Source organism: Balearica regulorum, chromosome 25 (assembly GCF_011004875.1).
Source record: "Balearica regulorum gibbericeps isolate bBalReg1 chromosome 25, bBalReg1.pri, whole genome shotgun sequence".
Taxonomy (NCBI): Eukaryota; Metazoa; Chordata; class Aves; order Gruiformes; family Gruidae; genus Balearica; species Balearica regulorum.
The window spans coordinates 1,455,825-1,477,403 of NC_046208.1; the positions used below are offsets into that span (position 1 = coordinate 1,455,825).

The 21,579-nt window shown below is 57.8% G+C and overlaps 1 protein-coding gene across 1 annotated transcript; it reads right to left on the minus strand.

The window, feature by feature from the left end:
• Window positions 1-2,315: 2,315 nt before the first annotated feature.
• WNT2B (Wnt family member 2B) lies at window positions 2,316-20,907 on the minus strand. Its single transcript, XM_075776028.1, has 5 exons — window positions 20,166-20,907; window positions 6,950-7,170; window positions 5,019-5,296; window positions 4,350-4,614; window positions 2,316-3,315 (listed from the first exon to the last, which is right to left on the minus strand). Exons 1-5 carry the CDS (start codon window positions 20,327-20,329, stop codon window positions 3,086-3,088), a joined length of 1,158 nt encoding a protein of 385 aa, XP_075632143.1. The 5' UTR covers window positions 20,330-20,907; the 3' UTR covers window positions 2,316-3,085.
• Between the last annotated feature and the right edge of the window lie 672 nt (window positions 20,908-21,579).

Sequence of the window (21,579 nt, forward strand, 5' to 3'; positions counted from 1 at the left end):
GCAGGAGAAACGCTCAGCTCTTCTGTCGGGTAGACTCGAGCTTGTCGGGATGTCCCCACGACTGCTCCTTCAGGTGCCCCTGTAGTAACTGGTACCTGCATCGAGGTATTTTTACTCCTCTGATTTATTGCTGTGCAGTGGCAAGGGAAGGCAGCTGGGCAGGGAGTCCAGTCCTGCCAGTGGACCCAGCACGTCTATGGAAGGTTGTCTTCTCAGCTATGGTTATTCCAGCGTCTCGGTGATGATACGGAAAGGGGGAAGCCAATAAACCTACGCCAAACTGTCCTCGGGGGTTTTCTCCTTTGTTTTAAAATGTTGAACATCGGCATCAAAGGGAAGAGATGTTTTAGCAGCAGCTGATGATTAAGGTGTCATTCATCAGGTGGGCCTACAGATCTGCTGTGATGCAGTATTTCTGCTGGAAGACATCTCCCGGGGGTCCTCCGGAGAGGAAGAAATGTTTATTGACGACTGACCCTGGGTCCCCGGGCGCTGGGTCCCTCCAGCCCGCGGAGCATGTCCTGCTCTGGGAGCAGGAGGGAGGGAGCCTTGGATTGATTGCTGAAGGGGCAGCATTTTTTTAAAGTCTGTCGTAAATTGATGGTAGGTGGAGCAGTAATGAAGATAAATGAGGGAGCTCTTCCCAGTAGATTAGCCTGCGTGCTGACGGCCGCTGTGCTACGGCAGGCTTGAAATGCCTTTGGCCTGGCTCAGACCTCCCGCTCACCTGCCAGCATTCCTTGGCACAGCCGAGAGGGAGGAAATCTTCGGGGAAATTACCTTTCCTTGAAATTCAGAGGGTTTTGAACGGCTCGAGGTGAGACCCGGAGCCTCCCAGGTAAACACCAGCTTGAGTGCAAGTTCTGCAAGAGCGAAAGGTGCTGCTCTTGTGCTCACTCGCTCCGGGACTCAAAAGGGAGATGGTTTAATTCTACAAGAAACAGGTTAGGCAGCGGGGAGGTGGGATTCCTGTAACTGTTTTAAGAGCTCTGTTGAAACGTCACCTTTTTGCTCGTCCGTGGCCCTGCAGCAGTTCTGCTGAAGGTCCTTTTTTTGCATGAGCAATCTTGGTGGTCTGGCACGGAGTAAGGCGCTCTAATCTGGCCCATGGCAGACTCTTTAAATTCTTTGAGCAGTTCCCATCAAAGCAGTTTTCAAAGTAGTTTTCTCTCACCACTTAAACTAATATTTCCTAGGGCCATTGGGTAAAATCCCCGTTCAGAGATGCTCTTTGTGCAGTAGCCGATGGGTGGCTTAGGACCAGAATAATCTTCTTTGCCTTAATCCCATCCTGCTACTTTGACCTTCCTTCAGACACCGCCGCTCAGCTCCCTCTGCCCACACATCTCGCTGCTGCCGGGAGAAAACCCCGACCTCTCAGAGAGCTTCGACAGCCCCTCCAGCAGCAGCAGCAGCAGTGTGAAAGCAGACCCCAGTTAAAAGCATTTACAGGTGAACATTACTGTTGACTTCTCCTCTCCTGTTGTTGTAAGCTTAGAGCTTTCATGAAAACTTGCTTTGAGTGTGCGGAACATCCTTACCTGCCCATCAGCACCGTGATGATCAACAGTAGGAAAACTAACAATGTTTTTCCTGGGTCAGGAGAAAGCACAGCCTGCCCAGGGCAATGGGCAGCTGAGCTCTGGGAGGGAGGTGTCGAAGCACCCATCAGCTTCAGCATATGCTCAAGAATTGCAAGGATAAAGATAATGAATTTTTTTTTTTTTTTTTTTTACTTGGGTCAATTTAGTTTGCAGGTTCAACCATCTGACTTGTACGTTGAGTGTGTTTGTGTGGATTGGTACCTTTTGACCGGCGTCTGTAGAACATCTGTACGTGAAATAAAGCATCTTTGTAATCATTGCTTGCCCAAGTTGTGGGGGGAAAAGAATTGATGAAATTTCTAGAGATGAGAGGGATTGATCTCTGTACTGTATCTACTGGCAGCTCTGCAGCTGCCCCTCTCATTAGCTTCAATTTTAGTTGATAGTTTAAATTTTGGGTGTTTGGTTCGGTTTGATGGGAAAGGTTTGGAAGCTAACCTAGCATCTCCTGCTTGACCCAGTGCTCTGTCATTACATGTCCTGGAGCGTGTGCCGCTGCCGCTGAAGGATTCCCCTGGGCTTTGCACGCTGGATGCCACGGCTCTGCTTTCTCGGAAACAACAGCTATTTCCCGGGGCAGGGAGGTCTGTGCTTTAGGACTGCAGGAGCTGCAGGGAAGCAGGTAGAAGAAACGCTGTGGGCTGATTCCTGCTCGGGGGGGGGGGAAGTGCCCAACTGGGTGTGTAGGAATTCAAAAAGCAAAGAACAGCATTTTCTGATACAGGTTTATAATGAATTTTGACTTAAAATAATAAGCAGTATACACAACATACAAGTGAGTTTTACAGAGACGCCGTTGTAGCTGTTGACTTCAGAACCTACCAGTAAGTTCACAGATTTTTTTTTTTTTTTTTGCTTTCTCTAGCCCTCTGTGCCTGCCAGCATCTAGGGGCAGCCCTTGTCTTTGTGCAGTCATTCAGGTTTCAGTTCCAATTTACAGCTCCGCCGGGCGTGGGTGCCGACTCTGCTCGAGGGAAACGCGGGGATCATGGAACTGTCTTACGGATTCGCAACACCCTGCCTCTGGCCTCGCAAAAAGGTAAAAGCAAGAATGCTTTCTGCAAGGATGGATTATCCTGAACTAGTGTTTTTTCGCTGGTGAAATTTTACTGCAACGTAAATTCTCTGGGGAGGTGCAGGTTTCCTCAGCCATCGCATCCCGACGATCGGTCCTCCAAGTCCGTATTGGTTGCACCGTCCCTTTGCAAAGAGAACAACGGGCAACAGCAGTTTCACAGTTTAAGCAAGGATTGCGGACTCCTCCTAGGTTGGGGATTAGTTTTGCTGAGCAAATAGAAGGGTCCACAGTACCTCCTGGGAAATGTAGTCCTTTCTTTAGTGCTTTGCAGAATTCATTAAATAAAAGCCATGCAGTTGAACTACAGCTCCCAGAGTTCCGTGGCCCAGGGGGCACAGGGTTTAAAAAAATTGCAAGGGCGGGCGGGTCACGGTGGATTCTTCCCTCTGTGCTCCCGTCCGTCTCAGGTCTGGTCCAACCACTCGGCCCGTTTCGGTGCTTTACACGTGTGCACGTCCACAGTGTCCTCGCACTCCTTGCAGCGCACAGCGCAGCACCAGTGGAACTTGCACTCGCACTTGGTGACGCGAGTGACACGCGTGGTGTCGTACCCCCGCCCGCAGCACATCACCTCGCAGCCATCCGTCCCGCGCGACATCTTGTTGCACACGCGACCGGCCGTGCCCAGGGAGCCTGGAGAAGGAAGCGAGAGCGGGTCAGGGTGTTCCTTCTCCATCTTGTTCAAATGGTTCCTCCGCCCCCCGCCCCACAGTGTTAGCAGCGGGCAAGATTTGGTATCTACCACCCGCAACGGAGACCTCGGAAACGGGAAAAGTCGTCGTTTCTGTCGCAGCACATGCCGCAGCATGGTGCCACAGCGCGGCCTCCGGAGGCTGGGCACAGGCGGGGGGAAGAGGTGGCGGAGCCTGGGCTTGCTCTGGTAAGGGCCGGGTTGCGGCGTGGGCAGCAACCAGGGACGCAGGTTTGGGGACTCTCTGCGTGGCCCCTTCCCCGCCCCCGCTGCTGCCACGAGCACGAGAGCAGGGGGGACGGGGACGGGCTCTGCGCAGCCCCTCTGTGCCCGGGGCCCTGGGAGCAGTGCGTGCCCGCCAAGCCAGCCCGGAGCGGGCGATTGCAGCTGGGAAAGACAGAAATGCCCCCTCTGCTCGGGCGGAGGGCGCGCTGCAGGGCAGCAGGAGCACAGGCTGCCTTCCCCACCGAGCCCCCATGGCTACTGCGGAACCCCAACCCAGGGATGCCGCAGGCTGGGAAACCACTGATCTTCTCTGCAGGAGCCGAGCAGCCCTGATGCCGCCTTCCCCACTCTCATCCCAGCCTCGGGCCGTGTTCAGAGGAGAAGCTGGCAGCCTGCTCCTCGAAACGGGCTCTTTATTGCCTGTTTAAGGGAGCTTTGCTCTGCAGGAGAAAGGCTCCGAGGAAACGCTGCGCTCATTACAAGGGGCCTGATGGGTTTGGAGTTTTGGTGTAAAGTCTGGGGGTTTGGACAAACCCAGTCCTGTCGGTGCAGGCGTGAGGTGCTGTGGGGACCCAGGGCTCCAGTGAGCACCGACACCTGCTGAGGGTCTGGGTGACCCCCCCCACGGTGCGACATCCCCGCCGGGGCCCGGGGTTTGGTGGGGGAGCTGGTGTCCCAAAGCAGCCCCGCCAGCCTGTCAGGAGGAGGGGCAGAGCTGCTTTTGGGCAATGACTGGAGCTGTGGTTTTTACCTGCTGACTTGTCCATCACGCAGTAATCAGGTGAGTTCTCAAAATACACCAGATCTGTTTTTGTGGGCTTCCTGAAGTTCTTGTTGGCCACTGTGAAGCCGGTGCCATCCTGGTTCATCGTCACCTGGATGGCCCCGTTGTATTTCTTCCTTAGGTAATCCCCCGTTTTCCGAAAATCTGACATTGCCAGCCAACAAGTCCTTAGTGTGCAGGAGCCGCTGACCCCATGGCATTTGCACTCCAGCTTCAGGAAACGCTTCACAGCCTGCAGGAAGAGGATTGCCGTGAGGATCGGCGGATGCCCTGGGCATCGGGCATCATCCCTGGGTCTGCTCGTCCCTGGTGCAGCTTATCAGCCCTCGCCTGTGCGGGATCGGGCTCCTAACGGGAGAGGGATGATGCGTACAGAGGACCATTCCCATGGTCACTGATGCCAGCATCAGCAAGGACACGTCCTGGGGCAAAGGTACGTGGGCTCCTGCCATCCCCACGGGGGCTGTTCCCTGGGCAGAGCGTGTAGGGGGGCACTGAGAAGGCAGGGCAGTGTCCCGCCCCCACCTGCAGCAGGACTTGTCCGCTGTGGACACCCAGGGTCCCACTCCCATGCCCGGAGGTCCCGGTGGGACAGCTGGCCGGGCGCAGGGCTCGGCTGCAGGGGCTGCAACTCACCATCCTCCCGCAGCGGTTGTTGTGCAGGTTCATCAGCGCCCGGGCGTCCTTCACTTTCTTCTCCTTGGCGTCCACGAAGGCTTTGGCAAACCGGATCCCGTAGTTGATGTTGTCACTGCAGCCGCCCCAGTCGAACTCCCCGCGCTCGTCCTTGGAGCGGCCCCTCTTGAGCGGGTCGCAGCTGCAGGCCTTCAGGTCCCCTTGGCTGCACGCCCGCGTGATGGCGTAGACCACTCCAGCCGAGGAGATGGCGTAGACGAAGGCGGCCTCCCTGCTGCCTGCCACGGGAAGAGAAACGGGGATGGGGAGTGAGCGTGCCGGGCGCCCGCAGCCCGCCAAGGAGTGGGGCATGGTACGGCGGCACCTTCGCGGCTGGAAGGGAGACTCTCCGGCACATGGGTAAATCAAGTCTGGTCATCTCTGCTGGCCACCGAGTTTGGCCTCGGCTTCCCTGGCACTTTTCAGACTACGGGGAATTTCGTGCTGAGCCTCAGGGCTCAGCAGCTCGGGGGGGTTGAGCTGCTCTCAGGGCTGCCCGGCTGGTCCCCCTCGCTGACCCACGGCTCAGGGGTTGTGCGGTGCCCAGCGGTGCTGAGGCTGCAGGACCAGCCAGCGCCCTCCAGCCGGGGCTGCCTCCCTCCCGGGGCGATGCTGAGTGCGGGAGCTGGCGGCAGCTCCGGCCAGGCTCCGCTTTCCCCGCACAGCACAGCGTGCCGCCTGCTATTTTATGTCTCTGGTTCAAGTTCACAGCTGTTTTTATAATGCTGTAAAAGAAACTGCAAATCAAAACCATGTTCGTCTTCATTTTGAGAGCCTTTGAAAGCAACTTCAAAGGCAGCAGAGCTCTCTTTGGGCCTCGCAGAATGGGGCTGTGGCGAGGAGCTTTCACCATTCCCCATCCTTTGCCAGGAGAGGATGCGTGCGGGAGTAAAGGTGCCATCGTGGGGATGGAGAGGCTGAGACCGGGCAGGCTGCAGTGTGGCAGGGTGAGTGCCGTGTCCCAGCACTTACAGCCCCCTTCCCTCCAGCCAGCTCCTCTCCAGGGGTCTGGCTTGCAGGCTCTGCTGCTTGTCCATCCCGCCGGGCAGCTGCCCCATCCCCCCGCCAGCTGGGAGCAAGCCCCCCGTTCCCCGGCTCCCTCCGCGGGCGCTCACATGTCCTCCATATGAGCTGCTCCCGGCGAGTGGAAAGGCTCTTCCCAGCCGCCTTTGATTTGGAGGCTGCACGGCTGGATGCAGCCCAGCACGTCACATCACAGGGTGCAGCAGCATCTGTCCCGCAGCGGTGCTGCATGGGCCGGGGCTCAGGCCGGCTCCTGGGGTCTGCTCGCTGCCGGAGCCCTCCCAAAGGGCAGCTGGAGCCCAGGATGCTGCTCCTGCTCTGGAAACGCCCCTGTCCCCATCACACCTTTCCTCTTGGCTCCTCGGGCACATCCCTGCTTGTGTCATATCCATCCCTCACCTGGAGCGGGCAGGGTCTGTGCCCAGCCGTTCGTGCAGGGCTGGCGGCTGCCCCGCAGCCGTGGTCCTCCTCCACCTTGGAGCGCGAAGCGAGGACTGGAGCCGTGGCTCTGCCTTGCCTCCCTTGCCATGCAAGGGAACAGCCAGTTCCCACGTGAACTGCTGAGTCCTGGCCAACCCTGCTCTCCAAATATTTATATATCCCATTACTGTTTACATATGAGCCTGTTCTCTGGAGGTGTCTCCTCCTTCCCCCTTCTCCCCCAGTGCTCCCCCTGCTCCATCTCATCTGGTGCAGCTATTTCAAACGCAGTGCTCTGCTCCCATTACTGCTTGATTAATTTACGGGGAAAGGCAAAGCTCTCCTAAGGGAGTAATCCAAGCCACCGGGCACGGCAGCCCAGCGAGAGGAGAGACTCTCCCAGGGAGATAAGGCACGCGGCGGTGGGAAGGGGACGGGACAGAACCTACTTCGCAGCATGACCCGGCCGAAGACAGTGTGGTCCCGGTCCAGGGTGCTGCAGTTCCAGCGGTGGTGCCGGAACTGGTGCTGGCACTCCCGGATCCACTCCTTGGCTCCCTCCCCGACGGACTGCATGATGTCGGGGTACCTCTGGCACAGCTGCCGCTGCTTGTTCACCAGCCCGGGGATGTTATCGCAGATCACCCTCGCGCCCAGCGCCCCGATGTACCTGCGAGAGAGAACGGTGCCATGTTACCACGCTGCCCGCAGCGCGGGAAGGTGCAGGGCTCTGGCTCCCGGGTCCTCACCCTGCTGGTGAGGTACTGAACCCACCTTTCCCTCTTTCCTTTCTAGCTGTGTCACCTAGGCTCTGCCAAGGAGTCTCCCCGCAGCCGTGCCCTCCTTGCAGCATCCCCTTGGTGCGGGCAAGCCGGGGGGTGGGTGCTGTGTCCCAGCACATCCTGGTGCCGTGGTTCAGACAAGCGGGATGCAGGGACAGGGCACTGCTGAGCCATCACAGCCGCTGGGCTTTGGCCTTTGTGTTTAACAAAATAATCCCGAGCCGCACCGGCCCGGGGCAGGCGATGCTCTGCTCTGCTCTGTGCGCACGTCGCTGTCGCTGCGGCAGGGAGCAGGGGGTCCTGTGGAGCCCGTCTCCCCCAGGAGACAGCCAGCTATGGGTGCTGCAAGTCGTGGGGCCCGCACCCCTGGGAGCCTGGGCTCTCTGTGAGCTCCTGGGGTGCAGCGGAGGAACTTGCTGATGTGCAAAACCTCCCTCCCACCCTCTTGCCTACATCCCAGCCCTGCTCTGCAGCCCGGCCCTGCTGAGCACAGCAGGATGGAGCCCAGCTGAGACCAGCGCAGCCGGCGCTGGCTCTGCAATGCCTCCTGCCTGCACGCTGGCTGGGGCACGCTGTGGGAACAGGGGGCCATGGCACAGGCACCCACACGATGCTCGGGTCAGGGAGAAAGAGAAGCAGGCTTCGTCTCTTGTTGCTGCAGTCCTCGTTCACACTGTTATCCCCTGGCTATCTAGTCCTCTCTGTGCATCTCTTGCTCTGGTGAACATTTCCGATCACGCCCTGAAGCGGGAGAACTATGCTGTGTCTCCTGTCCTGCCTGTACCCTGCCTTCATCCCGGTCCCCTCCCTGCAGCAGTAGGGAGAGGGCGGGAGCTCGGAGCAGAAAGACAATGCGCAAACAACAGTCTGGTGGAGCTTGGCTGAGCCCCACGGGCAGCTTTCCACGGACACGGGGGAGGGACCCCGAGCTCTGCCCCGCAGCCTCGTACCAGCCCCGACAATGGCGGCAACGTGGAATTTTCCATCCCGGTCAGCCCCTGCCTGCGCTGCTCGCTCATCCCAGCCAGGCAGCGGCTGCTTGTGCCGGAGGATGATGTTTGCCGCAGAGCGCGGAGCTGTGATTCTGGCTGGAAGGGATGAGGTTTGGGTGGGATTCAAATTTCTCAACCCCCCAGACTGGAAGTAAGAACCTTGCTTTAATAATATTAAAAAGCAATAAGCTCGGGCAGTATTTCATTGTCTGTCTTTGGCCATGTTCTATCACTTCTATCGGCCCCAGCGAGAGCTCGCAGGCTCAGGAAAGCCCTGCGAGCACAGAAAGCAATGGGATCTGTTCCCTTTTTTAAAATATTTTGTTTAAACACTGGCAGAAGCACAAGGTCATCCCAGGCTGGAGCTGAGGATAATAAACCCGGCTCCCCATGGCTCTGTAAGCCCTGACTCTGAGGGCCAGCGAGCATTATTTTCACAGGCTTGGTCGTCAGCCTTTCATCCTGCAGCAGGGGAACAAGGGAGATGGTGGAAGCTGTTTAGGAAAGACAAACCCACAGGAGCTCATTGAGCAATGCCAACTGCAGGTGTTTAATTGCCTCAATCGTGCAGGGCTGCAAGAACAGCCGGTTCCTTCCTGTGGTGAGCCCGGCAGAGCAGAGGAGCATCCCACCAGCTGGATGATGGCACTGGCCAGCGGTCTCGAGTGGGGCTGCAGCGATCCCGTGGGGAAGCGTGGCCAAGTACCCTGGCCCTGAATTCCTTCTGCCCAGCCTGCCTGGTCCCAGCAAGGATGGGGACGGCTGACATGTCCCTGCCCGCGCTGCCAAGAGCTGGGACGAGGCTGCTGGGAGGCAGCAGCGTTGCAGGATGGAGGTTGCAGTAGCCAAAGCTCCCCTTTGCTGAAGATGCTGGGAAAGATGGAAAAGGTAAAATGTTCTCCCCTCACCGGGGACCCCATCCCCTGTCCACCTCTGCTGATCCACAGCACCGGTGTCTGTCTGGTGGGCTGTAAGCAGGGCTGGCTTTGGGGAGAGACGCTGGCAGAGGAGCCGCCGGCGGATAAAGCACTGACTAACACCATCCCCTGGGAGACTGAGATCAAGGAAAACCCTCCAGACAAGATAAACACCAGGCACTCCCTTTTTCACACTGCGAGCTAATTACTTCTCGTTAATTCTCTTGCCAAATACCCAGATCAGAGCAAACATTATCAGCAGGAGAAAGTGGAAGGAGATCAGGGTGAAGGGCACCGATCGCCGAGGGAGCACCTCGCCGTGCAGCATCCCAGACCCCCGCCGGGGTCGGTGGCTACATCTCCCTCTGCTTGTGGCTGCAAACAAGCAGCACGTTTGCTGCGGTACCTACAGGCCTCCGTCGGGGATTATGTACCAAAATTAATCCCACGATTGCTGTGGTGTTGGAAAACGGCATGGCACAACAAGGGGGAAAATTCCTCATGTGTCTCGGAAAGGCTGCGGTTTTCTCAGCGAGACCGAGATCTTCCATTTCGTGAGAAATGCTCCAGTTGGGTTCAGTAATTCTGAACTGGAGCGAGACAGGGAACATCGGAAAATTCTGCCAAGCAGAATTTTGGGAGGGAAAAAAACCCAAACATTTGTTTTGGATTGATTAAAGCATCCCTTCCGATTTTATTTCTAAAAATCTATGACATTTTAAAAACACTGAAATAGGAAAGACAATGGATGTTCCGAGTTGCCTTATCAGAACTTCATTTTTAAAAAATGAAGTTGTACTGGAAGCGGCAAATTTCCATGAAATGCTGTACTCTTGGGGAATCTGCATTTTTACAGCAGGAAAAAAAACAACCAAGCCCTGAGTTCAGAAAAGTCCATGAGAGGGAACTGCTCCTGATGCTGGGCCTGGACTTCTGCAGGGTCAGGAGGAGAGAGGCAGGAGCAGCCTGCAGCGAGGAGGAGCTGGGACGAGTTAATAACTACGTGCCTGTGAGGATAAAAATCCCCCGCCCCGTCAAATGGGGTTCCACGGGATGCCGCCTCCTGCAAGGTCCTCACACAGTGTCCGTAAAGCCCCCGCATCACGTCCCTGCTAGGGGCAGAGCTGGCACCGATCCCTCCGCCAGCCTTTGCCTGCGTGACGCTGCATCGTTTACTCCTCGCAGCTCGGCGTGCGATCCCAAGCTTGCTGTATTTCCCATTTGCTCCTGGAGGTGGGTGTGAGCCGCGGCGCTGCGGGAAACGCTGTGCTACCACGGGTGGCCCTGGACCTCTGCCTCCCGCCTTCCCCGTTCCCTACGAGGAGCAAGTTGTACAACCGCAGCAGAGACCAGAGTCTTCATGTAACAAAGGCAAGGAAGCGCTTTCAGAGCCTGTGAGGTACAGGAGGGAAAGCGCTCCTCGCTCCCTGCCAGCCTTCCTCCTCTCTGCAAGCGATCTGCTGCACGGACGCATCCTCCGGCGCAGCTGAAGCGAGCTCTTTCTCAACAGCCCGCGAGCGCCGGCCGCTCCGATGCACTGGGGGAACAGGAGACAACTGTCACATGTTGGCTCCCAGTTGTTTTTCTTGTTCTAAGAGTCTGCTGACTTCGACTCTTGTAAACATGGAGAAACCTAAATTGCTTCTAAGATAAACATGCAAATCAGAGGCAGACGCATCTATTTACTTGGCAGCATGCGTTTTGTGCTAACCCCCTTCCAAGGCTTGCCTCCGTGCTCTATGTGTCCCGCTCCCGTGCTTCCCACAAGAGCCTGCCCGGCTTCCCGAAGGACTCGCAGACTCCTCAGGATGCTCTCCAGAACCGTGTGGCCCATGTCACGTCTCTACCCCCAGCTCAGACTGGTGAAAGTCTGAACGGCTCAGAGCTTTCCTAGCCATGGCTGCTCTCCTCCCTGTACGTGCAGCTCCATGCGGGTTAGGAGGGGATCCCTGCAGTTGCAAACGGGGTGCGAGTTCCTGGAATCTGCTTGTCCCGAGGATCAGATCCCAGTATACGTCGCTCCTTCTCCACCTTCACCGTGCTTGGGAATCTTTTTCTGTATCAATAAACTGTGCTTTTGGCACCGACATAGTGTGTGCGGCTTCCCAGTTGCTGAGCTCTTTCATAGGGAAGACCAAAAGGCTCAGGAAAAGCACCGTACCCCAGGAGTGGGTCAAGAGCATGGCCAGAGCCTAAGGCACCTTAGCAACAGGCAGATGGGGACCTTGGAGGAAGGAGACCTCTCCGGCAGCCTGGGCCAGCCTGCCCCACTGCGTCGGCGTAAGCCCTGCCAGGTGAGCAGCCCGGCTGTGCGGGTGCCGAGGGCTTCCTCCAGCTCCCAGGAGCACCAGGCTGCGTTCGCGGGGCCTCAGGGGCTGCTCTGTAAAACCTGCGGTCAGAGGAACCAAAACCCGCAAGACCAAAGCAGGAAGATGCTGCAAAGGGGAATTCAATTCCCCTTTCATTATAGACAAACAGCCCCCTGCAATACAGACCTGGGGCACCTCCAGACTTTTTTTTTTTTCTTCTTTTTGTTTTGTAACTCAGAGTTGTTGGCAGTAGTTTTGTTTAATTGCTAAAACTCTACTGGCTGACCCAGTGGTTTGTGGGGGCAGCTCTCCAGTCCCGAAGAGGCAATGGCAGCGAAGCCCGACTCCAGCCATCACCTCCGAAGCGGCATTTCTCCAGGGAGTTGGTAAGTCAGCCTGGCAAAGCTCTGTTCCTCGTATCTCATCAGGAGGTATCGGGTGGAAAATGTCTCTTGGAAAATGAGGTTTTGAGGAGAGGAAAGCATTTAATGGGCATGGGTAAAATTAAGTGGAATCTGAACTTGATCGTTTGTCGCTCTTCTGTAACGCCAAGGTGTTCTAGAGAAATGTTAGCGCGCTAATTCAGTTTCTAATGAAATTTATACTAGTCACACTGCTGTATCTAATATTTTATTTTACACCATTTCATATGGCATTGGAAAACCTATTTGAGCATTACTTTCCTTCAAAAGGGAAGCTTTTGGAGTTGCCATTCTCAGGCAAATCTCAAATTCTTAATTTTTCATGCTCTGCTTTAGAATTAAATCAGCTGCTGAAACGTTGGACATTTCCACAGTGGGGTAAGTGGGGTTGCTCCAGCCGCTCCCCGACACAGCCCCTAGCCGGGGCTGCCGCTGCGGTACGTGGTGAGCCGAGACACGAGCCTTCGTCGTTGTCACTTGTTAATGCAAAGAGAGTTAATGGCTGCAAAACGATGGCAGGTTAACAGTTCTCTTTCCCATGGCTTCTCTCTTCCCGAGGATCCCCCAAACACTTTGCAAACTGTTTGTAACTCCTTGTTCGGTGGCAGTGCAGCGGGGGGGGGGGATGCAGCGCCCGGGGGGCAGGAGGTGCTCCGGCCAGACACAGCACCGTGAACCCTGTCAGCGCGATGGCTTTGAACTCATCGAGAGACGCTCCTCCGACCTGAAGCCGGGTCTCAGCACAGGCGGCAGGCTCGGCTCTGATATCCTAGAACAGGTTTTCAGCTTACTTGCTTTTCCTGACACCTCCTCTCCCCATGAAGCACAGGGTGCTCTCAGCTGGGTTAAGACAGTTCGGACGGCTGAAATCCCTGGATGCCCAGCCACGTCAGCTGCTCCCGGGGCTCCTGACAGCCTCTCCCTTGTGTTTCTGGCAGTAAAGAGACGCAGGCAGCGTCGCACTGTGTGGAGATGTACAGAGCAGCACTCGGGGGCTCGGAACTTGACCGAACCACAGCTAAAACAACAGCAACAACAAAACAAAAAAAGCAAGCAAGCAAGAAAAGCGCCAAGGTGTTCTTCCTGGCCACGTTCAGCATGCCCTTCGACTCGCTGTCCTCTGATGGCCATCGACTGCCTGTCACATGCAGCTCCCCCACCCAATACGACTCAGGCAAATACCCTCAGCACCATTTGGAAGCTGAGCCTCGAGCCCCTCCACAGCTCCAGTCGGTGCCACCAGACACCCCTGAGCCGAGCTGTAACTGGGGCTCAGTCCTGGCTCGGGACGTTCCCCTTGGCACTGGTTCTGCTCTCGCCCCCGAGCGTGCCATGCCACGGCCAACCATGAACGCTGCCGGCTCCCGAAACCCGTCCTGGCAGGGGTGGCGTGGCATTGGTTTAGGCTCCACCATCACTTAGGGTGCTGGGAGGTTCTCTAGGTCTTTCTGCAAAGAGAGTGCTGTGAAACAACCAAAGTTGCCCTTGTCCATGCCCAGGTGAAGCGTGGCCCGGCTGTGCCTCTTCCAACTCAACGTGTGCCCAAGCACCGTGCCCGTGAGGACATCCCCGGCCTCTTCTCCTGGACCAGCGTTGGGAGACGGCAGCTGCCCAAGCCCTGGTCCCCGTCTCCTCGGGTGGGAGATGCTGAGCCTCTTGCGCAATCCAGCCCGCAGGCTGGGGCCAGGAGCTTGCTTTGCATAGAGCAGCGTCGCTGCTGACTTCTGCTCCAAGAGCTTTGCTGCTGAGGCTGAGATGAGAGCGTGGTCTGGCTTCTTGGTGGTATCAGAGGCTTTCACGGAGTCCTTCCCCTCGGAAAACTGATTCATCTCCCCATTGCTCTCATAACCACTCTGATAGTCCTGAAAGATCAACTTGGGAGCCACACTATCTTGGCTTCTGTTCTCTTCCCATCCCATTGAGTCGAAATGAAATCCGTATTTTGGTGGGAGGCTGGAAAGCCCTAGGCAGCTATTGGAGACACCTCATTCAGATAGGATCAAATCCAACATCCCTGCCTCTTTGCCTGATAAAGAGCAAATTCCAACGTGCCTGGCAGCATTTCACCTCCTCAAGTTCTTTGCATACTTCCAAAGGATGCTACACTTTCCTTCCTCTGCTCTCCTTGGCTGTGGGCAGACAATTTATAGCCAACTGCAAAGCACTTCGGGTTGCAAGGTGCTATAGACATTTGAGATATTATTTTATTATTATAAACCCAGAGTATTTTATTAAGCCCCACTGGGAACGGGGCCATCCTGGCCTGCTGGAATTGTTAACGCCTTGGAATGATTAATAGTCCTAATTTCCTCACTTAGAGCCACTACTCTGTATGTTGAGAGTGTTAGTCTCACTTGAATAATTTTTAATATCATAATGCTGAGCCACTACCAGTGCCATTCAAGGTACGTTATTTTTCATTTTCTGCACCGGGATCTTTCTGTTTCTTGCGTGCACCCTTTCTCCAGTTGTGTGCCCTTGCTTCCTTGTCGGAGTCCCCTCTCTACGGTTTTCCTGCATCCCTGTGCAGTCAGTGGGATGTGGTTTCTGCGGGAAGGACTGCAACGTCCGGAAAATGCCGCGGTGCCGGGGAGCTGGACCCGAACGAGCTCCCTGCCCTGCGCAGGTCAGCGCTGCCCGGCCGCCCCCTCGGCTGCCGGGGGAGGGTTTGCCGTTGCATCTTGTACCTAGAGTGAGCTGGAAACCGAGGGCTGTTCTGCTTGCTCCGGTGTAAAGGCGAGATGTGGTGTGTGCGGGATATCTGCCGGGTGAGCAGCAAAGCCCCTGAGTGCTCGGGCCACTGCAGAGCCAGAGGAGGGGTGATGGTGGGAGGTTGTAAAAGCAAAGGGAGATGCTCAGCAGAGTTTGGTCCCTTCTGCAATAGCAGCCAAAATCTCTCCCAGGGCAGGGTGAAAGCTATTCCTCGGATGCATTGTTGGTGATGTACGAATACAATACAAATTGCTCATCAAAAATATGCTTTATCCTTAAGTATCTTTTTTTTTTTTTCCCCTCCCGAAATCTCAAAACGCTTTGCTAAGAGGTGGGGAGGTAAGACAGTCTCTGGGGTAAAGCAGGACGGATGATCTTCTCTTGTCTGTGGCGTATCTCGTGTGCTGGGGGCGAGCTGCTGGGAGCAGAGGCTTTTCCACAGGACCTAGCCCAGCACAGATCTCCTCACAGTGGGCTGCAGGCACTGCTGAAATCGGTATTAGTAATAGTAAAAGCTAATGAGTTTGGAAGAGCAGAAGGATTTTTTCTTCTGCATTTCTTTGTAAGAAAGATTTCCTATAGGTGAAAGTGACCCTAATGAAAAATGAACTAAGAAACACAATTAGGATTATTATAATGGTGCAGAGTGACTGAGAGAACCCATCTGTTCAATACACCCCAACCAAGAACACCAGGGCTGCTGCAAAGGCCACAGGGTTCATTCTCCATCAGTCTGACGTTACTTTAAAACTTATTTTTCAAAACGCGGCTGCTTGGACAGCCGGAGCTGTGGAACGCCTCAGGATAAAGACTTCCTGGTCGCTGACCTTCTGCTTTTATTGCCATGCAAAGCGCTCTGCAACAACAAACGTACAGCCGGTGCAACCTCCCCGCAGATTCCCCCGTGCCCGGAGCGCTGCCGCGCTGCACGTTGTCTCCCCTTTGAGATGGCAAATCCCCCCTCCCCGGTACCTCGCCTGCGACAGCCCTGGGGCCGAGACCAGGCGGACGAGGAGCTGCTCTGCAGCGGGAGCACGGCACAGGAGGGAAACGGTTGGTCTGCGGCGCAGGATGGCAGCGGGAGCTACGGACACGCAGCCCTCGGAGCCGCCGCGTAAGCTGCCAGACCCTCCGCTAGCGGAGCCCTCCTGGGGCTGCTGGGGGTCTGTCCTTCTGCACCGCCAGGGAGGGGAGCCAGCGACACCCCTGCACGCCCCAAAGGGTTACACCGACTGGCTGCGGAGTTCCTCCACGCAGCTGTCTTTCCCTTGGCTTAATTTCAAACATTCCTATTGATGCTATTTCCCCTCCCACACACCTCAGCGCGATGCCTGTTGTGGCTCGATTTTTCCATCGCTCTTTGTGCCCATCCAACTGCACCTGGGCCAGGACCCAGCACTGGGGTCACGACGGAAATGCACGGCAAACCCCGGAGCGGCACGGCCGTGGGAGCACTGCTCCGTCCTGCCTGTCGTGGTGGGAACGTCCCCTTCTGCACCTGCAGTGGGGGTGTCCCTGCCGAGCCCTCAGGAAGGGCCTGACACCAGCTCCGGGGGGGGGGGGCCTGCTCGAGCACGGAGAGCGCGACGGGCGCTCCCGCCTCATCGTTTGCCCTTGGTGTGTTTCTCCCTGCTCGTGAACACAGACCGCCCTTCCCTGGCCAAGGAAGGGAGCTGGAGCACGGCGGCTAGAGCATCCCTAAGAGCGCCTGCCCGCCATCGTGCCCCGGGGTGCAGCGGCTCCCCCAGGAGCCCCCGTAACCCGCCGATGCCTTGAGGAGCCCCACGTGGCCGTCAGGCTCCTGCACGCTCCCCGACCCGCGCCCAAGCTTGCGTTAGTCTTCCTTCCACAGATTTGTTTTATCTCTTTGGGAGCCTGATGCCTCCCATCTGTTCCAATGCCAGATGAAATTAAATATTTGTAGTTTCCAAGGGCTGTGGTTAGCAATACACGAGTTAGCTAACGAGGATTTGGTGCGCCTGGGGGCTGGGGGGGTTCATGTGGGCTTGCAGGCAAGCGGGTATGTGTGAGGGTGGGGTGCAGGGGGGTGTGTGCGTACGGCTTTGTGTACATTTTTCTTGAACCAAACCTTCCATTTCAAATGGCTTTCCACACCAGAGCAGCTAGCGGGGCTCTCAACGGCGAGTAAACTCTACTTAGTTATTTACACCGAGTTTGTTTATTGCACAGTTTATGTTTATAAGCAACGTTGGTCTAATCTTCCAAATCTTTCGGAAGGAATTTCAGAGGCCACTTTTGGGGCCCGCCGTCCTCTCGCAGCACGCGCGGGGCACGGCCCTGCCAGGCGGGCGCCCGCCCGGGAGAGCCGCCGTCCCCGGGACGCTGTTCTCCCTACCCGAGTGTAAACGGGATTTAGGGATTTTCCCGTTGCATTCCTTCTTAATTTCTGTCTGTGTTTCAGCTGGTATTTTGTTGCTAAGTAACACTTTACAGTTTGGGAGCATTTCTGCACGGATGCTGCTCCCTGTTAGTCACGGCGGCCTCGGAGCCCGGGCAGCGCCGCACCGGCCCGAGCCCGTCCCCTCTGCCCGCACAAACGCTGTTCGTGCCGCTACGTGCTCCGAGCACACGCACACGCACCCACGGACACTTTCTGGAGCGCCAAAGTTCACCAATTCCTGGCATTTTTGTCAGGCGGCGCGGGCCGTGCCTGACGTCACTGAAAATTAATAATTTGCAGTTGTTTAGAAGAAACATTTGGTTGATATTTCCTTTCCATGTACTGTGATCAGAACTGACCCAGTTTTTTCTATTAATCTACTTTAAAAATCGACTCTGAAAATGAGAAGCATTTCCTCTATTTCCACAAGTTTATTGTGTGTGAATCCCTAGAAGAATTTGGCAATAATAATAAAAATAAGGAACGATGATGCACCACCGAATGCATTTACTGTAATATCAGTAGTGCTAAAGATGTGCTTGGAAACCTATGTAAATCACTGAATAACTTTTTCCCAACCCACAGCTGGTTGAAACCATTTTCAGTAAAACACAATTTCATCTAAACATGCTATTTTATCAGAACTGACACGTCCAGCAGAACGCCGCTCGCTTCAATGAAGGCTTTTCTTAGGAATGTTCTGGTCTACAGAAGAGAAAGTACAACTGAAAATGTGAACTTTAGAGTTTAAAAAAAAATATAAAAAAATAAAAAAATTAGAAACCGAACACGTCAAAGTCACATACTTAAGGTCCCCGAGATCAATTCTGCTCGCCGAAAACGTTCAAAGGGATCGTGCCTGGCTGCGCCCCGGCTGAGGAACCAGCTGGCTGCGCGGGGGGAGCTGCCCCAGCCACCCCGGGGACTGCCCCTGCTCTCCTTTCTCCCTCGAACGCGAAGCTGCCAGCCAGGGAGTCGCTCTGCAAGCTGAGAACACAAACTGCTGCGGGAGCTAAATCTAGCTTCCTCCAAATAAGCCACAGCTACCGAAGCTTAAAACGTGGCTGGTTTTCCTCTTGCTTGTTGGGAAGAGATACGCCTTTGGAATTAAGGCAGACGCCACGGTGGAGTCATGGTGGGGAGAAGTGGGGTACAACAGCAAGAAAAATAGGTGGTTTTTCCACACTCCCCCTAAAGAAGGGGTTTTCACCCTTCAGCCAGCATCCAAGTGAGTTACCAGAGCTGCCCAGCTCTGAGCAGTGACTACCCCATACCTTGTCTTTTTCCAGCTACTTTACCCCATGCACCCACTGGGCTCTAACGAGCCTCCCCTTCTCTTGCCTCCTCGATAATGAAGTGAAATAATCTAACTTCTCCTCTGCCCTAAGACTCTTCTTTCCTTCCTCGGCTTTTAGCGTATCAGCAACATCACCTTCCGCACAGATGCTGTCCTGTCTTCGCCTGCCCTGATGGGTGGGGGCAGATCTGGCGGCTGGAAGCCAGGCCAGCGCTTGTATCAACCTGATACTCGCCGATGGTGACTCATTTTCTCGCCCAGTGATTTCAGTTCCCTGTGGGCTGATCAGGCTGCAGGAGATCTCCGCGTATGGTTGGGAACGGCATTGGTTTTTGCAAGTTTGCATTACACGTGCTCCCCCCCCCCCCCCCCAAAGCCCGTGCTACCCTCTGGAAGAAGCTGCTCCTCACACGATCCACCTGGTTGCAACCCGCTGCCGGAGCAGCACGTCCCCCTGGGCTCCCTGCTCCCTCCCTGCCCCACAGCTTTCCCATTCACCTTCTTCACCCTGGAATCGCTGTTCCAGGGATGCCAGCATGGCCACGACTGCCACATGCCCAGACGTGCTCCCAAACACTAGGAATACTTGTGTTATCGGCATGACTATCAAGTGATCCCTCGCAATGTGCTCCACGGTAGAGTAGGAATTCTAGAAACCACCGTTCTCCTGCAGCGTCAGATGGGTTGAACTTGATTAAGTTCTGCTTCACCCACTGCGATGTGCCAATGAAGAGGAGATGGCCATAGAAAACAACGTTCTCCACAAGATTAGAGAGGACTTTTATAAGGGTGGGGGACACTTACAACTTTTCTGCAGCAAACTATTTTTTTCTGCAGTGTTACGGAACTACTGAAGCAGCACGGGGTCACTTGGAAAACTTCAGTCCTTGTTTTCCTCATTACTCTCATTCGGCATACATGAATTTTCATTGTTACAGGAGTCGGGAAAGGAGGAGATTAATTTCTAGAAGGCTGCTATTTTCGATGGCATCATTTCTAGCCTCATCTTACCCAAACGGGGGAGAACAGCAACTCGCTAGCTTATGAGAAGTTACAATACAAGTGCGCGGGGCAACACCGCAGCCCGTGGGGATCCGGGAGCTGCAGCGTGATCTCGGGGTTGCAGGGGGTGAATCAGGGGAGCTGCTCGCTGCTGCCGCTTCCCAGGTCTAAACCGTACCGAGGGGCTAATCCTGCTCCCTGCGCTGCCCCGGGAGGGATGGCTTTCGGGGGGGGGGATCACGGCGTGTGGGGCTCGGTGACCCGGCAGATGCGGCGGGAGCCGGGGTGGGGGGGGGGGGTCTCCCGGTGCCGGGGACAAACGGGCGGCTACGGCGCTTTCGGGGCGCGGGGTGCCCGGGGAGCCCCGCGGTGGTCGCGCCCTGGGGAAAGCCCCGGTACCGGCCCCGCGGCAGGTTGGGGCCGCGGGCAGTTCCCCCGCCGCCGCTCCGGCCGCTGCCCGCCGCGCCTCCCCGGGAGCCCGGGCCGGAGCCGCGCAGGTGGAGGCGGGGGAGCCCCGAGCCCGTCCCCTGCCGCGGGGGCTCCCAGCAGGAACCGGGACCCGCGACGCGCCCGGCGATGCGGGGGGGAACCGGGAGCCCGCGCAGCCCCGGCCGATCCCCGCCGGCTCCCGCTGCCCCGCGTGGGGCTCCCACGGCCGCACGTCGGGCGCCGGGCTCCGGCACGGCGGGGCTCGCTGCGCTCCCGCCGCCGCTGCCCCAGCCCCCGGCCGTGCATCCCCCCCCATCCCCATCCCCATCCCCATCCCCATCCCCATCCCGCCGGCGGCAGCCCGGGGACCGTCGGGGCGGCGGACCCGTCGCGGGGACTCACCACCACGAGGAGTCGGCTCGGGGCGTCAGGGCGAGCAGGAGGAGGACGAGGGGCAGGCAAAGCCGCGGGGCCGCGCCCGCCGTCCGAGGGAAGGCTCCGCACTCCGCACGCCCGGGGGCCAAGGCAATCCCAGGAGACGCTTCCAGGCGGTTTGGGCTGAGCATATCTCTCCGGGGCGGGGTCCAGACGGAGAAATGACCGGGGAGGGGGGTCCTGCCCGCGCTCCCCTCGGGGGCACTGCCCGTCACGGCCCCGCGGCGCGGCTGCCGGCTCCGCGCTGCTCAGCGAGCCCCGGCTGGGCCCCCGCTCCCAGGCGCATGCTGCTGCGCGGGGGGCGGCAGGGCAGGGCCGGGCCGGGCCGGGCCGGGCCGGGGGGAGGTCGGCGGCGGCGGCGGGGCTCCCCGAGGGGTCCCGGGCCGGAGCGCTCAGCGGGGCCGGCGCCCCCCGAGCGGTGCGGGGCGGGCGGCGGGGCCGGGCCGGGCCATGGAGGTCCTTGCGCGGAGGGCGAGGACGCACTGGGGATGGGAGCGCGGGGGCCGTGGCCAAATATTGACAGCGCCCGCCGTGCTCCGGGCTCTCATTGGGCAGAGTCAGAGGCGCGGAGCCGCCGCTCCGGCCGGACCGACCCCCCACCTCCCCAAGGGCACGTCGGACAGCCCCCTCCGGGCTCCTGCCCACCGCCGGCGGGGCTGCCCACCGCCGCCGCGCACCGCGGCCGCTCCCACCGCCGCGCCCGCACCCGCGGGGACGCGGCGCCGCCGGCCGCGGCCGCCCCGTCGGGCTCCGCCCGGGGAAGGGGCGCAGCGGCACGGCGGGATGCTCGGGGCCGGGGCCGCCGCCGGCTCCTCCCGCGCTCGCCCCCGCCAGGTGTCACTGCAGGGTGGGAAACCGCCGGCCGCGCTCCGCGGGGGCTCCGCGCCGTGCCCACCCGCCTCCGCGGCTCTCCGCGGATGCTCCTCCGCCGTCTCTCGCAGCGCCCGCGGGCTGCCTCGGCCCCGGCCCCGGCCCTGGCGGGGAGCCGCCGCCTCCGGTGCTGCTCGGCCGGGCGGGTCTCTGCGCGGGTGTCGGGAGCGGTGAGACCCGCAACTGCACGGGGACCTGCAGGCAGCGGCCTGGAGGGCGGGGGACACGGTCGCTGTTCTTAGGACACGCGCTCCCTGGGGCAGTGATGTCCCCAGCAAAGGCCACCGCCTTCCTTCTCTGGACAGACGGTGTCCAAGCACCCGCCGCACCCCTTCGTGCCAGTTTGGCGTGGCTGTGTGGTCTCCCACCTCTGCCGTCTGTGGCTGCGGGACAGGGAGAGCTGGTGGACGAGCTGCCCGTGGCTCTAAGCTCTCCTTCCTTCAGCGCCCTAAAACTGTTGGCTGGTAGCTGGTGAAGACCAACCTTACCTGGGAGCTCCCTCTTCCCCGTG